This window comes from Gossypium raimondii, chromosome 9 (assembly GCF_025698545.1).
Source record: "Gossypium raimondii isolate GPD5lz chromosome 9, ASM2569854v1, whole genome shotgun sequence".
NCBI lineage: Eukaryota > Viridiplantae > Streptophyta > Magnoliopsida > Malvales > Malvaceae > Gossypium > Gossypium raimondii.
In genome coordinates this window covers 46,591,494-46,606,779 of record NC_068573.1, presented here as the reverse complement: position 1 = coordinate 46,606,779, position 15,286 = coordinate 46,591,494, and the positions used below count along the sequence as shown (strand labels likewise).

Sequence of the window (15,286 nt, the reverse complement as noted above, 5' to 3'; positions counted from 1 at the left end):
TGTAATTTTAAAAGAAAATATAAAAAATGTTAATGTCTATGTACATGTTTGTGGTTGTTTATTTTGTTTGATAGGTTAAAGAGATTACCAAGAATTATAAAAGTGATATTTGTTTTGTATCTTGGATTAATAAAGTAATGAAATAGAATATGGAATTAGGAAGTGAATTATGTTGAGTATTTGTGAATATGCATGAAAATAGTTATTTCGTTTATATGCCGTTAAAATGGTATATGGTTTGATGTTTAAACATTGGCTTTTGTTTCATAATTTGATTAGTAAAAATAGGTTGTTTTGACGCTTAATGTAATAAAAATAAATCATATACTTATAATAAGACATGAATTTTGGTTGTATAATTAGAACATGTATATTTGTTTTACATTTGGGAATGAATTGATTTGCTTACAGGAGAAGCTAATTACGAATACACGTTAAATTATTTTGGACATTTTTTAAAGAGATGTATGTATAAAATACTTTTATTGTATAATTTAATTTTGGTAAATAATACTTGGCTAATCATAAATTCAGATTATATGGAATTTTATTTGGCTATTATGTGCTTGTATATTCTTTTCGAATGGGTGAATTGACAAATTTAGTAACTCTGTGACTTGATTATTATAACGTAATTAGTTACTCTATTTTATTTAAATAGGCTTGGTCATAATAATATAAAATGCTATTGATTAAATATTTTATGTGAAATGATTGAGTTTGTTTATTTATTTATTATATCTTTTATTATTAATGCTGATTATTAAATTATGATTGAATAAAAATATCAAATCGTGCTATGTTCGGTAATGCCTTATAACCCTAATCTGACGACGAATACGGGTTAGGGGTGTTACAAATAACCTTATTATCTCAACATGTCACACTTGAATTTATTACTCGTCTCAACTTACATAATTTTCATGTATTAACATATCAAGATATTGATATATATACATTTCATGATGCATATCATTCTTTTACTGTTTCTTCATATACATATATCATCTAAGACAACTCCCGATAACTTACCATTCGAAGAATAACTTACGAATAAGAGTATACCATTTTTAGAAGCCCGAAGGTTGCACAAAGACACATAAGTGCTAAACAGAAACCTGTAAGGGTTGAACGAAAGCTTACAAGAGCTGAACGGAAACCCATAAGGGTTAAACAAAAACTCATATGAGTTAAACAGAAGCTCGTGAGAGCTAAACGGAAAGTAAACACGAAAGTTCGCAACAAATGCTGAACCTCGATTTACTTGGGTAATTTGCCGTCAATTCATTATTTGCCTCAGAACGATTGTACTCTGTAACACCCTTAACCCGTATCCATCGCCGGAATAAGTTTTCGAGGCATTACATTTGCACACTTAATATACCTAAATTATGTCTATAACTTTGATTTAACCATATAATCAAATTACATTCATAAAATCATATAAAATTTTACTATTTAACTTTATGCATTTTTCTTTCCAGGTTTATTACCCAAGCTTACCAAATTTGTCATACCATTTTATTAAACTTAGTACCAAAACACCAAATATCATTCATTACAACCAAAATTATATAACATTTTAAAGTGACCATTACAACTCCTATGTACATGCCACTTTCATTTAAGGAAGAAAACATCACCAAATTTTTTTGTGCTAGAGTTGGGATCGTTCGGATGCTGGACTGGGATTTTGGACTCCTATTGACCTGCGCATGGAAACAACCATACGCTGAGTACTTCATACTCAGTTGTATTACCATAATTCAAATAATAATAATAATAATAATAATAATAATAATAATAATAATAATAGAATATAATTATCAAGCATATAACTATCCAATTTTTTCAAATATCAATTCATTCTTAAACTTTCATTAATTAACAATAACAATTTTTTTTAACTATTCTTCAATTTCATTCACATATCATATGTCTCAATTTCAATCACTACATGAACATTAAGTTAATGTCTTTCATTTCCAATCTCAATTTCAATCCACAGTTCAACTTCTTCGCATTTTCAATAGTACAATCAATCAAATTCATTTAATCTTTCCCCATTTCGGTTATTCATACTATTAACAAACCCAAACTTTGACGAATACCCGGATTCCAACCCAAACACACCAGTACAGCATATTGTGCCTAAAATGGTACATAGTACCTGATCAGTATATGAAACATAAGTGCCTGTGTAACACCCCTTACCCGAGACCGTCACCGGAATCTAGTACGAGATGTTATCCAATTTAACTTACCAATTCGGAGCATAAAAAAAATTGCTTTTAAAATTAAATTTACTGTTCATAACAAAACTGTCTACCTGCGTGACTTTCACTAATTTAATTATAACTCGAGTTACAGAACTCAAAATTTAAATCCGTAAATTTTCCCTGAAACTAGACTCATATTAATACTTACCATAAAATTTTCAGATTTTTTTACTTGGCCAATTAGTACAGTTTATTCATTAAAGTATCCCCTGTTTCACAGCTCGACAGATCTGACCTCTCGGCACTAAAAATCAATTATCTCTTTGTACAGAATACATATAAGGTTATCGTTTTTTCTTTTGAAAATAGACTCACTAAGAAATCTACACATATAAATTATGACCCATAATTCTTTCTGTACAATTTATAATGATTTTCTAAAGTCAGAACAGGGACTTCAAAACCATTCTGACCCTGTCTCACTAAAATTCAAATATCTCAAAATACAGAATTCCTTTTCCTACATCGTTTCTTTCATATAAAAATAGACTTGATAAGCTTTAATTCCATATATAATTCACTCTCTAATTCCATTTCTACTATTTATGGTGAATTTTACATTCACGTCACTGCTGCTGTCAAAGAAACTGCTTCTTTGAATTAGTTACCATTTACACATACATAATACCAAAACATAATCTTTACTAACCATTTCAATAGCTAATCTTAGCCATATCATTTGAACATGCTCAAAATGATTAAGACTCTATACATGCCATAGTTCAAACATTTTGAAAAGCACATAATACCGAGATGGCTATGATAGTGTGATACGAGCTCGACGGTCCACTATTCGATCAAGTTCAAATCACTATAAAACAAAGGAAAGAAAGAGATGTGTAAGCTATAAATAGCTTAGTAAGTTACATGTAAACAATAATTACTCATTTAATAATTAACACTTTTAACATATAACTAATCAAAACATTTCTTAGCAATTTCAATCACTTACACATGCACAATCTTACCAATTCACTTGCATATACATTTTCACACTTAACATTTCATATTCACTTTAATTCATTATTAATCCCGTTGAACAGTTTGGAATATACACGGATACGTAGAGATTTAGCACATAAGTGCCACAATCGATATGTAGCCGGCTACCACGATATGTAGCCGGCTACCACTGAAATGTAGCCAAGCTACCACCGATCAATAACACTGAAATGTCCACGGGCCCGCTCACACAAGCCGTCAGTGTCGCAACACATGCTAGATCACCCAACACCGGGACTCAACTGTAACACTTGTAACACTGTAACATCGGTCTCTAGTGACATGTCACTTGTATCCAATTCTATTCCTAAGTTCAACCGAATTTACACTTAACACTTTATTACTTGAATAATTCATGAACAATTTTCCTTCCACATTCAATATTAATTCACATATCAAATATAATTCACAATTTATACAAATATAACTATTATTTACATATAACTTACCTCGGATGCAAAATGACTATTTTTTGTAATTTAGTCGATAACTTTCTCTTTTCCCGATCACTTCCACTATTTCTTCTTTCTTGATCTATATTAACACAATTTAATACATTTTATCAACATTTCATTCAAATACAATTCATACACAACATTTTGGCAAATTTACATTTTTCCCAAACTTTTCAAAATTCCACTTTTGTCCCTAAGCTCGTAAAAATAAAATTCACTAAATTTTTAAATTTCAAACTTCACTAAATCATATTTCATGCTCATAACAGCCCTCAATTTCACAAAATCACAACTTTATGGACACTTTACCATCTTTCACAATTTAGCCCTTTTCAACATTTTCATCAAAATTCATCTAGTAAAACTTGTAATTAACACTTCAAACATTCATTATCTAACATCACTAATCAATTTACAATTATATCATGAATGGGTAAATTTTCAAACTTTAGTTTCATTTAAATTAAATAGTAGAAACATGAAATTCAAGCTTCAATAAGCATAAAAATACGAAAATAATTAAAAACGGGGCAAGAAATCACTTACAATTGAGCTTAGGAAGTTCAAGAACCCTAGCTATGGTGACATGAATTTTTTTGGCAGCAAACGTCTGATTTTAAGAAGATGAACACTTGTTTTCATCTTTATTTTGTCTTTTATTCAATTTGGACAAAAATTCCCTTGACCCATTACTTAGATATTTTTCTAGAAATACCCTTTTGTGTCCATAACACTAATTTATGGTCTAATTGCCACATAAACACTTCCAATTTCATGCAATAATTCAATTAAGTCATTTAATCACTAATTAGACACACTTTGCATTTTTTTCAATTTAGTCCTAAAAATTCAATTAAGCACTAAAGCATTAAAATTTCCTATCCATATTTTCACACAATATTTCAATCAATCAGTAACTAATAAAAATTTATAAAATTAAACTATTTCACTTCGGATTTGTGGTTACGAAACCACTATTCCGATTAGGCCCTATTTCAGGCTATCACAGCCTGAAACGACACACGAGGTGCCTAAAATACAACACATAAAGTGTCTGATATACGACACATAAAGTGCCTGATCGGCAAAGCTGATAAATCCCGTACTCTTCCAAATCCTATGGCATACCAACTATGTCCGACTCAGCCCAACTAGTTAATAGGGTATTCAATATATATATTTCTCAATTCAATTTCAATTAATGTCATTTCAATCACAATATTTCATATTTTCCATTTGATTCAATTTCACATTTCAATCGATATTTAATTCAATTTCGATAAGCAAATTCACTTCCAACATCAGTATCACATATCAATTTCCACTTTCTCAATTCAATTCCAACAAAATCTATATCAATCACCAATTTCAATATTCCAGTTCAATACCACAATAGTTCAATAATTCAAATTAAAGCATTTCAATTTCTATTCAATAATCACATATAATCACAATTCAATCTAATTTTATTCAATTCAATATCAATACTCAATTTCAATAATCATATTCACTTGAAATCAACTCCATTCAAAACAATATTATCATACCAAATTTCTTACCTTATTTATTTACCATGCATTTCAATTAAAACACAATAATTAATAATAATTAGATTTGAATTATAGTAATACAAACCTGAATTTACTCGATTACTCCTCGACAACTTTTCCCTTTCCTTTCGATGCCAATGTTTCGGGTTATTTGCTAGCTACGAAAATTAAAATAATTATACCGTTAATTACAGCACTAATTATAACAAATAATTGAATTTCTATTCAATTTACACCTTATTTTCAATTAGGTCCTAATTAACTCATTCACTTTACTAAATTAATTCATACTTCATTCTTATTCAAATTCCTATCAAATTCAACCTAACTATCAAGTGTTCATAATAAAACCCTAATTTAAAATTTCTTTCAATTTAATCCCTCAATTACAGAACTTATAACTTCTTTTACAATTTAATCCATTTATCAATCCCAACTTGAAATTCATTCAATTAAATCCCTAATTCAACAATTTATCCAACATGAATCATGCTTAAAACCTATTAACTTCCAAGACTTCAACTTAATTTCAACAAAACTTTGTTTTAAAGCTTCTAAAACATCAAAATTAAATAAAATAGACTTAATTGACTTACCTATTAAAGCTTTAAACCTTCAAACCTAGTTTTTCCTTTTATTTTATTTTCTCCTTTCTCCTGCTCTGTTTCGAAATGCTCTCTGCTTCTTTCTCCTTTCTTTTCTTTTCTTTTGTTTTATTTATTTTCTTTATATTATAATAATATAATTTATAATAATTATTTAATTAATAAATATCTTTTAATTATAATACAAGTGTATATACATATTTTACTACATTTGTACAACTTTATCACCCTACATTTGGCACCATTTGATTTATTTATTTTATATTTAATTAATTAATATTTATAAATATCTTTATACTTAAATTTTAAGTAATTATATTTTTATTTTACAATTGTATAAATATATGAATGACACATGTATAATTTTACACCCTACATTTATCTTTTCTTAATTTATTCCATAATACAATAATAAAAATAATAATATAAACAATAATAGTAATTAATAATTATAACAATAAATATATATTTAATAACAAATATATGTATTACAAATGTAAACATATGTATTTTACATTTGTACATTATCATCACCATCCACTTGTCATAATTTCAATTTATTTATCATATAAAAATCTTATAATATAATTATTTTAAATTAATTTAACATAATTTATATCTAAATAATTAATTATATAATTAAAATATAACATAAAAATATAGATTTTATTACATATATGCCGCCTCATTTCTTATTAATGGCTTAATTCTTTTTATTATCTATTAATCTATAATTCAACTTTTACCCCTTATTCAATTTAGTCTTTTTTACTATTTTCTCTAAATTGAGCTAATTTCACTTAATTAAAGCCTAATTAAACATACTACTAGACTCACAAATATTCCTAATAATTATTTACGAACCCACTTTGCTAAGACGGAGGCCCGATAATGTACTTTTTCGATGCCCGTGAATTTTGGGTCATTACATACTCAATCTCGCGTTCCACTAATTTTGAACATTTAATTCAATTTCATAATTTAACCATAATTTTATTTCCAACAATAGATATGAATGAATGCATAATAACATTCATCAAGTTAATAAATAAACATTAAAGTTTCCGTACGAACTTACCTAAATTGAATTGTAATAGTTGTGGGAGTTCAGAGACTATTCTCGCTATTTTTCTTTTTCACGAATATCTATGGAATCTTGATCTAACATATAAAATTACTCAGTCATTAGCATATATTTCAGTTTTAATTCATTTCACAATTTATACCCTTTAATTTTTTGAATTTACACAATTACTCTAGCTTTTACAACTTTTATAATTTAGTCCCTTAACAAGTTAATCTATCAAATAAACTATTTTTTCTCAATTAATAATTTATCCAAATATTCTAGGCTATCATAAAACCCTTAATAAAATAGAAATTTAATACCAAACTCTAATATTTTAACTATTTTATAATTTGATACTAACATCAATATTTAACAAAATCATTTTATAATATTATCATACAACAAAATTAATGCACTAAACCCTCTTGATATTAATAATTTCTTTCAATATATTAATTTAGACAATAAAAAAACTCATTTCATGCAATTTGGTCATTTTGATATTTTTACAAAATTACCCTTAAAATTTTACTTTTATTCAATTTAGTCCCTGAGCCTAAAACATGCAAATTAGTCATTTTAATGTAAAATCATTTCACATCCATAATGTATATAGCATGCTTATATGTAACATTATCTATAATTCCATTATTTACTTATATGTTCATATCAAAGTTGTGCACTTAAGTTATAGTCACTAAATTATTTATATCTTGAGCTACAAAATTATAAGTTAAGATCCGCTTGATTTTTTGAAACTAGACTCAAATATCTTTCTACCATAAAAATTTTAGAATTTATAATTTAGCCAATAAGTATAGTAAAATCTTCAAATTTATCCCTGTTCTACCGTTTGACAGTTCTGATCTTTCTTTATTAAAAATTAATTATCTCTTAGCATGGGGTTTGGATGATGTTTCAGTTTATTTCTCTTGAAAATAGACTCGTTAAGAATTTAAATATATAAATTTAAACCCCTAATTGTTTTTTTACAATTTTTGATGATTTCCCAAAGTCAAAACAGGGGAACCAGAAATCAATCTGACCTTGTCTCACAAAAATTCATATATCTCATAATATGAAATTCTTTTGCTTACAATGTTTTTTCTATGTAAAACTAGACTCAATAGGATTTAATTTAATACTTTAATTAACCTCTAATTCAATTTCTACAATTTTGGGTGAATTTTAAAAGTCAGACTACTGTTGTTGTCCAAAACTGTTTTGGTGTAAAATGTTGATAATCAAGTTTATAACACCCTCCTTTCCTTTCTCTGCAATATTTCCCATCACTTCCTCTTATTTCCCTTCACTAACATATCAAGAACATAGAACCTTATATAAGAAAACTCTACTTTAACATCATTTTCATGCATTTTCAATGATATCAAACTTAAAAATATATTGAAATCTTGATGTTCTTACCTTGTCCTATTGATTTCAATCTTCAACTTGATTTTCTCTCTCCTCCAGCTTCTATTCCTTGAATCTAACTTGATATTCTAGCTCCCCATAGTCTCCTTGTTATTTTTCTCTTTTGGTAGCTATGAAATTTTTTTTGATTTCTAAGTGAAAATATTAATTTTTTGGTAAAATGACCAAATTGTAAAGAAAAGAAAATTTCTCTTTCTTTTCTCTTCTCACGTTGGCAGCATGGAAAGATGAAGAGAATTCATCATCTTTCTAATAAAATATAATTAAAATCAAATCAAAATATTAATAAACTAATATTTATTTATTTATTTAATCTAAAATATCACCAACATCATCATTACTCTTCAAAATTATCTTCCCTTGCTAAATGATCATTTTGCCCCTATGATTCTTCAAAATTCCTCTATTGACTCATCACTTATTTTGGTAAAATTATGATTTAACCCCTCATACTATTTTCCACTTATTCAATTTGGTCCTAATTCATCCATTTTCCTTAGTTTCTAGATCATTCCATCATTAAAATATTTGCACTATTGGTCCTTCAACTTTTTCATATTTACACTTTAACCCCTCAAATTTTGAGTTTTTACTCTTGGGCTACAAAATTTTTCTCAATTTTGCGATTTAGTCCTTTCTTGAATTAATATATCATAATATACTTCCCAATGTTGACATAACTCAAAATTTCACTTTTTATCATTTTATTTCCTTATTTTACTATATCAAGGATAATATTTTACTTTCTTACTGTAGTAATTTTCGGGGTATTACAAGCTTGACACACGAATAACTCTAAATTCTATGATTTGTTCAATAAAATAATCTCCATATATAGAGGTCCTATTTATGTTTATTTTAATATAAGTTTACATGTACTGGCTGAATGAGCTTTAGCTCGATTAATATTGTTTCTATTGCAACAGTAACAAGGATGTAGTTTGAGCACGCTTAATCACGTTTTAACTCCAATTTAATAGTTTATGGGTAAAAGTTAACATTGTAAAAAATGGTTCACATGTCTTTAGTCCATGTATTTTTATTTCTAGGAATTTAATTTTCTACTTTTTAAATTTCAAAATTAAAATAAAAGCTATTAACACTATTAAAATTATATTGTTAAATTTAGGTTCATTACAATGTCCTTTTTAGTTAAATGAGTACCAAGTGAGTATTTTTATTATTTCAAATTGTTACACCAACAATTTCAAAAAAAATTAACAATATTAACAATTGAACCTAAAATATGAAATATGAAAATTAAAGGGACTAAATTTCAAATTTGTGAAGAATCTGAGAGACTTATGGCACATTTTAACCTATTTATATAAATAATTTAAAAGAAAAATTATTTGGTATGCTACTAGTGTGCTTTTAAACTCTACAAGTAAGCTCAGGGGGTTGACAAATGCTTTATAGATACACATGTCAATTTTATAGAAATACTTGTGAAAAAAAAAATTATCAGTATACTAAATACTCACACATAAGTTAATAATAAATCTCAAAAAGATTTTAATAACAGCTTTTATTTAATTGTTTCAACTAAAAATATTAAGTTTTACTAAGCATGATCAAATTACAAATTTATTAATAATTAAGTGATCAAATTATAAAATTATTAATAATTAAATGACTAAATTGTAAATTTACTCATCCCCCGTCTAAACTTTGTTAGGAATTTATAATTTTTTGAATTGGAGGAAAATTTATAATTTTTAATCAATTTATAATTTTTTTTAATTGAAGGAATTAAAGTGTAAACTTAGTAAATAGTTTAGCGAAAAAAAGAAAAACCTCACATCACCCAAGCGCAAAAATACCCCTAAAAATCTTCGTCGGCGCTTCCTCGGCTGTATCCGCTTTTGCTACGGCGGCGCCGTTCGGTAGAATCTCCTCCGAAAAACAAACAACGACAACGAAAGCTACGGTCCTTTTTTCCTTTGGAAACCGCTCCAAAAGCCTAAGCTTTGCTCTTATTTTGCCAAAGGTATGTATAAATTCCAACTCTTTTTTTTTTTTTTTTCCTTTTATCCATTTTATTTATCTTTTATTTGAATTAGGTTTTGTTCAGCTGAGCTTAAGCTGTATTTCAATGGTGAAAGTTAAAGTACTTAGCTCAGTGCTGTTTGAATGTGTAATTAATTTTTGAATAAAGTTATTTTATTAGGCTAGGGATTTAAGGTCTTTCATCCGGCACCTTTTCTGCAAAACCTGTATATGTGTGTGTGTGTGTGTATACACACTACTAACCCTTGATTTGCTGCCAACTTTTCAGCTGATTAACGAAGATGCCGCGGAAACCAGCTAGGCATCATAGATTGTTACCAGTTCGGCCTTTAACTTTCTCACCATTTGCTCGTTGTGTTGCTCGAGTTGCTACTCCTTACCTGGTTAAACATCACATGCACGATGCCATGCAGCAATCTGCTGGTTTGTTTTTTTTTTTTCTTTATTTTGTGTGTGTGCTTAAAGTGATAAATAATTGCTTTTCTGTTGCTGTTATCTGCTTGACTTTTACTGGTATTTTCGATTTTCGCATTCTTATTATTTTCTGGCCTAAACTGTAGGTGATGAATTTAAGGAGAAGTTAAAAAACGTAGACAGACAATCCGAGTCATCTGAGGATGAAGAATTTGATGTAAGTACTTAATTACAGGTATCGTTGATTATAGTATGAAATATATCTAAAGGTTTTTAGTTAATTTGTCCCTTTTCTTTCTCCTTCTATCTTTAAAAGGGAGTTGTCCAAGCAGATTTTGCATTCTTTGACCCAAAACCAGATGATTTTCATGGTGTGAAAACATTGCTGCAATCCTACCTTGATAACAAGCAATGGGATTTGAGCGGTTTTGTAGACTTGATACTGGGACAAGCCACCGTTGGAACTGTTGTTAAATTAGAGGATGATGAAGACAATGGAGTTTTTTCTATAATTACTGCCCTTAACTTGGGGAGATACAAGGTAAGAAAGTTATTCTTTTGATCTGAATGGCTGTTAACTGTTCTTTGTTGAACTGTTTCCTATTTGCAAGATTAATTTACTGACCCTAACTTGAAATTGATATACTAGAAGGTAATCCATACTGTTGATCTGCTAAATATTGCACCATCCTGGTTTTGCTATTGTTGGAATAGATTAAATAGTTACCTTGTACTTGATTGTATAGAATCTTAGTTAAAATCCCATAGAGAGAATAATGGACTAAGTTAAATGACCAATATCATTCGATGTGATAGATCAGGTAGTAGACAACTATGTTGGGTCTTTCTTTTCATTTTTCATGAAGTGACTGCATCTGAGGCATATTTGGATATAGGTACAAGAATATGATCTTCTAAGTTCCTTTCAAATACATGGAAATCTTGAAAAAAATTTGAACATACCCATTTTTTACCCTTGTCGTAATCCAACACTCACAGCTGAGTCTAGGTAACACAAACAAACAGAACTTTTAAATGAATCTTTCTTGTTGTACTGGTGGTTGATGCTTACCTAAAGGCTAAATATCTTTTATTCCTTCTTGAACTGTGGGTTCTTCAATAAAGTTTATCTGTTGAGGTGCTATTTCTTGTGTCAACATGCGAAACCCTTATATACCAAATGGTGTGGCTAAAATGTTGTGAATGTTGTTGTTTGCTAGGATCACAAATGTATTACAGAGCTCAAGGAGTTCCTTCTTAACATATGCCATGAGAAAGATAAAATAGGAAACTTGAGATCACTTTTGGGAGATGAAGCACAGAAAGTGGGTCTCCTGGTTTCCCAATGTGTCGTGAACCTTCCTCCTGAACTCTTGCCGCCTCTTTATGATGCACTCTTTGATGAAATTTCATGGGCTACCGAAGATGAGGTTAGATTTTGAGTAATGTGTTATACTTAATAAAAAGTATTATCTTCTTTATCTACCAAAAGCACTTATCATTGGTAGTAAACTTATATATATATATATGTTCTTGTTTCACTTTTTGAAGCCCACAGAGGAGTTGCGTAATTGCTTCCGGTTCAAATTTTACGTAGTAGTAAGCAAATTTTACAAGGTATAAGATCTTTCTTGTGCTGCTTTTACTTTTCATGTGAGCATATTTTGATTATTCTTTCCCTGACTTTCGAGCTGAATCTACAGCACAAGAATGCAAATCAGAAAAGGTCTTCAAGCACTGACAAAGATGAGGCTTTCGTATATATTAAGCCTGAAGATGAGATTTTGCATAAGGTATTGATTCTTTGATCCATGTAATATGTAATGCCATATGTTTTACGTGTCTATTGGTTTGTTTTCGTTTTTACATTTTAATGATTTCCTTTTAAAACACATTTCAGCTGAGCATGTGGTCCTTCCTTTTTCCATTGCAAACTCAACAGGTTGCAACTCATGAGGTTAGTAGAACTCAACATCAATTTTATCATCATCGATCCGTTTTAGTTCATCTCTAAATTCTGTTTTTGAGATCTAAAATTTTGATAGTTCATTAACTTGTCTTTACCGTTCTTTTTCAGACCAATGGGGTATAATTACCTTTGTATTCTTGTTTTTGATTAATAACTATAATTATCTTCCAACGGTCGGATCTTTTTTGCAGCTAAAAAATTACCAGCTAACAGGGATTGTTATGGCTGTCAGAGCAGAAGACATTTCCTCATTCCGACAACAATTGCATGCTTTGATAAATGAATCTTGAATCTCGTTGAAAGAATGCAAAATTTTTGACACCTCAAGTACTGTATTTCTAACTTAAACGATTTTGCACGAGTTTGCTGTTCCGATAAATGTTGAAGATGCAACCCGATAATGGAGGAGTTGCAGGAAGGTAAGAATCAAGACTCCAATTTGCAAGCATAGCGAACACTCGGATCTGATTTAGGTGACATTTTTGTTGGAATGAATTTTGTTGTGATATAAAAGCTTCTTCTTCTTTTTTTATTTATTTATTTAACTTTAAATACTTATGTTTGTGACTTAAGGTCCTTCAAGGACCCTTTAAATATCTTAGGGCTGGGCACGGTGGATTTCCTTAAATTCGATCTTGATTCAACTTGAACTCGATTTTTCAAAAAAGAAAAAAAATCCGATTCTAATGGATTGGGTCGGATGTTGGATTTGGGTTTTCTTTTTTGTCATCCCTACTTATAACCCGGTTGAGCATTATTAATAACATGTAAAATTATGAATTATATAGTTTCCAAATGAAATGAGTCACTCCTATGGATTGGCGTTATTAGTAACATGTAATTTCCAAATGAAATGAGACTCGTAAACTAACATATGCCGTTTTATATTTTCTATATAAGGTTAGTTTTAAAAAGTGAACATTCTCATAATATTTATTTTCATAACAGTTTCATTTGTGTTAAGATATTTGTTATGAAGAGATGATTGTTATATACTGATAATAACATGTTATTATAAAGAGATAATTGTTGTAGGCTTACCAAAAAAAGTAAGAATCAAATCAATAAAATTAAAAGGCGTATAACATGAGCATGTATTATTGTATGTATATTTTATTTTACATTTTTCACATGATTAATTATAATATTCATAAATTTAATAATATCAATTAATCAATATGAGTTCATTTATAAGTTTATTATATATTATTAACACATTAAATATAAATTTTATTTTATTTAAAATGAAAAAATAAAGAATTAAACAAGAAAAGAAAAGTAGTTAAAGGGTTTTAGCATTCCAATACCAAAGTTGGCAGTGAGTTAAGAAAAGTAATTAAAAAGCCAAATAAAGAGGAATCCCCCAAAGTTAAATGTATTATTTGTAGCAATAATCATTGGTGAAAGTCGGTGAACATTGAACCCAGAAATAGATCATCATAATACTATGCTTAACGTGTTCACATTTTTAATCCAAAACACTATTAAATTTAAAATATGAAAAAAAAAACAATCTTTAAAGAAATTCAATGTAATGGAGAAATCAAGAGATTCATTTGCCTTAAGAGGATTATTCGTAAAAGAATTGCATTATATTGTATACCTAATTGTGTTGAATTTAAAAGGATTGAAGGTTCACATTGATTTTAGAGGAAAACTTGTTCATTAATTTATGTACTTAATTTGTTCATAGGGTTCATGCAAATTTATTGTTTTTTAGTTTGTAATTAAATTTTCAAGGAAAATGTCTTAATAAGAAGAGAATGATCTAGATTCTGTGAAAAAATAAAATTATAATTTGATGAATAATTTAAAACTAAATAATATATTATATTGATAACAAATTACTCTTTGGAGGAAACCCAAACTATATACTTTCACATCCATCTTATTTTTGCTCTTAATATATATAGGAGGCAGTGTAAATAGTAACTATATATTCTTAATTGAACTTATAATGACAGTGATAGAGTATAACCAAGTTCATTGTTTCTTTAGGACGTGGGGCTTTTCTTTAATATATATAGTAGGGTGCTCGTGAGCGCAGTTGGGTCTAAATATAATATTAATATATTTTATGTTTGCTTAAATTTGATCCGGCTTAAAATTTTGTTCAAATTCGTCCATATTTACAAAAGATTATACCAAGTTAATTTTGGTCCCGTTTATATTATTTTTTGATTTTTTTTAAAAATATTTTTTTTATATTATTTTTATATTTAGTAATTTTATACAATTTTTATTTATAGAAATTTTTTATATAGTCATCTTAACATTATTCTAATGTTTACATTAGGTTTAATTTTTTGATATGTTCTAAATTACGTAATATATAAAAAATAACATAAAATAAAATATTATAAATTTAAAACGTGTCGGGTTAGGTTCGGGCCTTAAATGTTCAAGCCCGAACCCAACCCATATTTTAAACGAACTTAGTTTTTTTGCATAAGCTCAGTTTTCGGACCTAATATTTTTATCTAGACCCTCTCAAATTTC

At 28.3% G+C, this 15,286-nt stretch overlaps 1 protein-coding gene across 1 annotated transcript; it reads left to right on the top strand.

Annotated features, from left to right (window-relative positions):
- The first annotated feature begins 10,160 nt into the window (after positions 1 to 10,160).
- Positions 10,161 to 13,415, top strand: LOC105800401 (protein BCCIP homolog). Its single transcript, XM_012631514.2, has 9 exons — positions 10,161 to 10,384; positions 10,673 to 10,827; positions 10,965 to 11,035; positions 11,135 to 11,359; positions 12,039 to 12,248; positions 12,370 to 12,435; positions 12,522 to 12,611; positions 12,719 to 12,775; positions 12,979 to 13,415. Exons 2-9 carry the CDS (start codon positions 10,686 to 10,688, stop codon positions 13,075 to 13,077), a joined length of 960 nt encoding a protein of 319 aa, XP_012486968.1. The 5' UTR covers positions 10,161 to 10,384; positions 10,673 to 10,685; the 3' UTR covers positions 13,078 to 13,415.
- The last annotated feature ends 1,871 nt before the right edge of the window (positions 13,416 to 15,286 follow it).

What these genes read in the sequence shown, in the direction of transcription:
- LOC105800401 (XM_012631514.2), top strand. Translation starts at nt 10,686, where the DNA reads ATGCCGCGGAAACCAGCTAGGCATCATAGATTGTTACCAGTTCGGCCT. An exon ending in TAGTAAGCAAATTTTACAAG is followed by an intron (nt 12,436 to 12,521) that starts GTATAAGATCTT and finishes CTGAATCTACAG; the next exon opens with CACAAGAATGCAAATCAGAA. An exon ending in AACAGGTTGCAACTCATGAG is followed by an intron (nt 12,776 to 12,978) that starts GTTAGTAGAACT and finishes TCTTTTTTGCAG; the next exon opens with CTAAAAAATTACCAGCTAAC.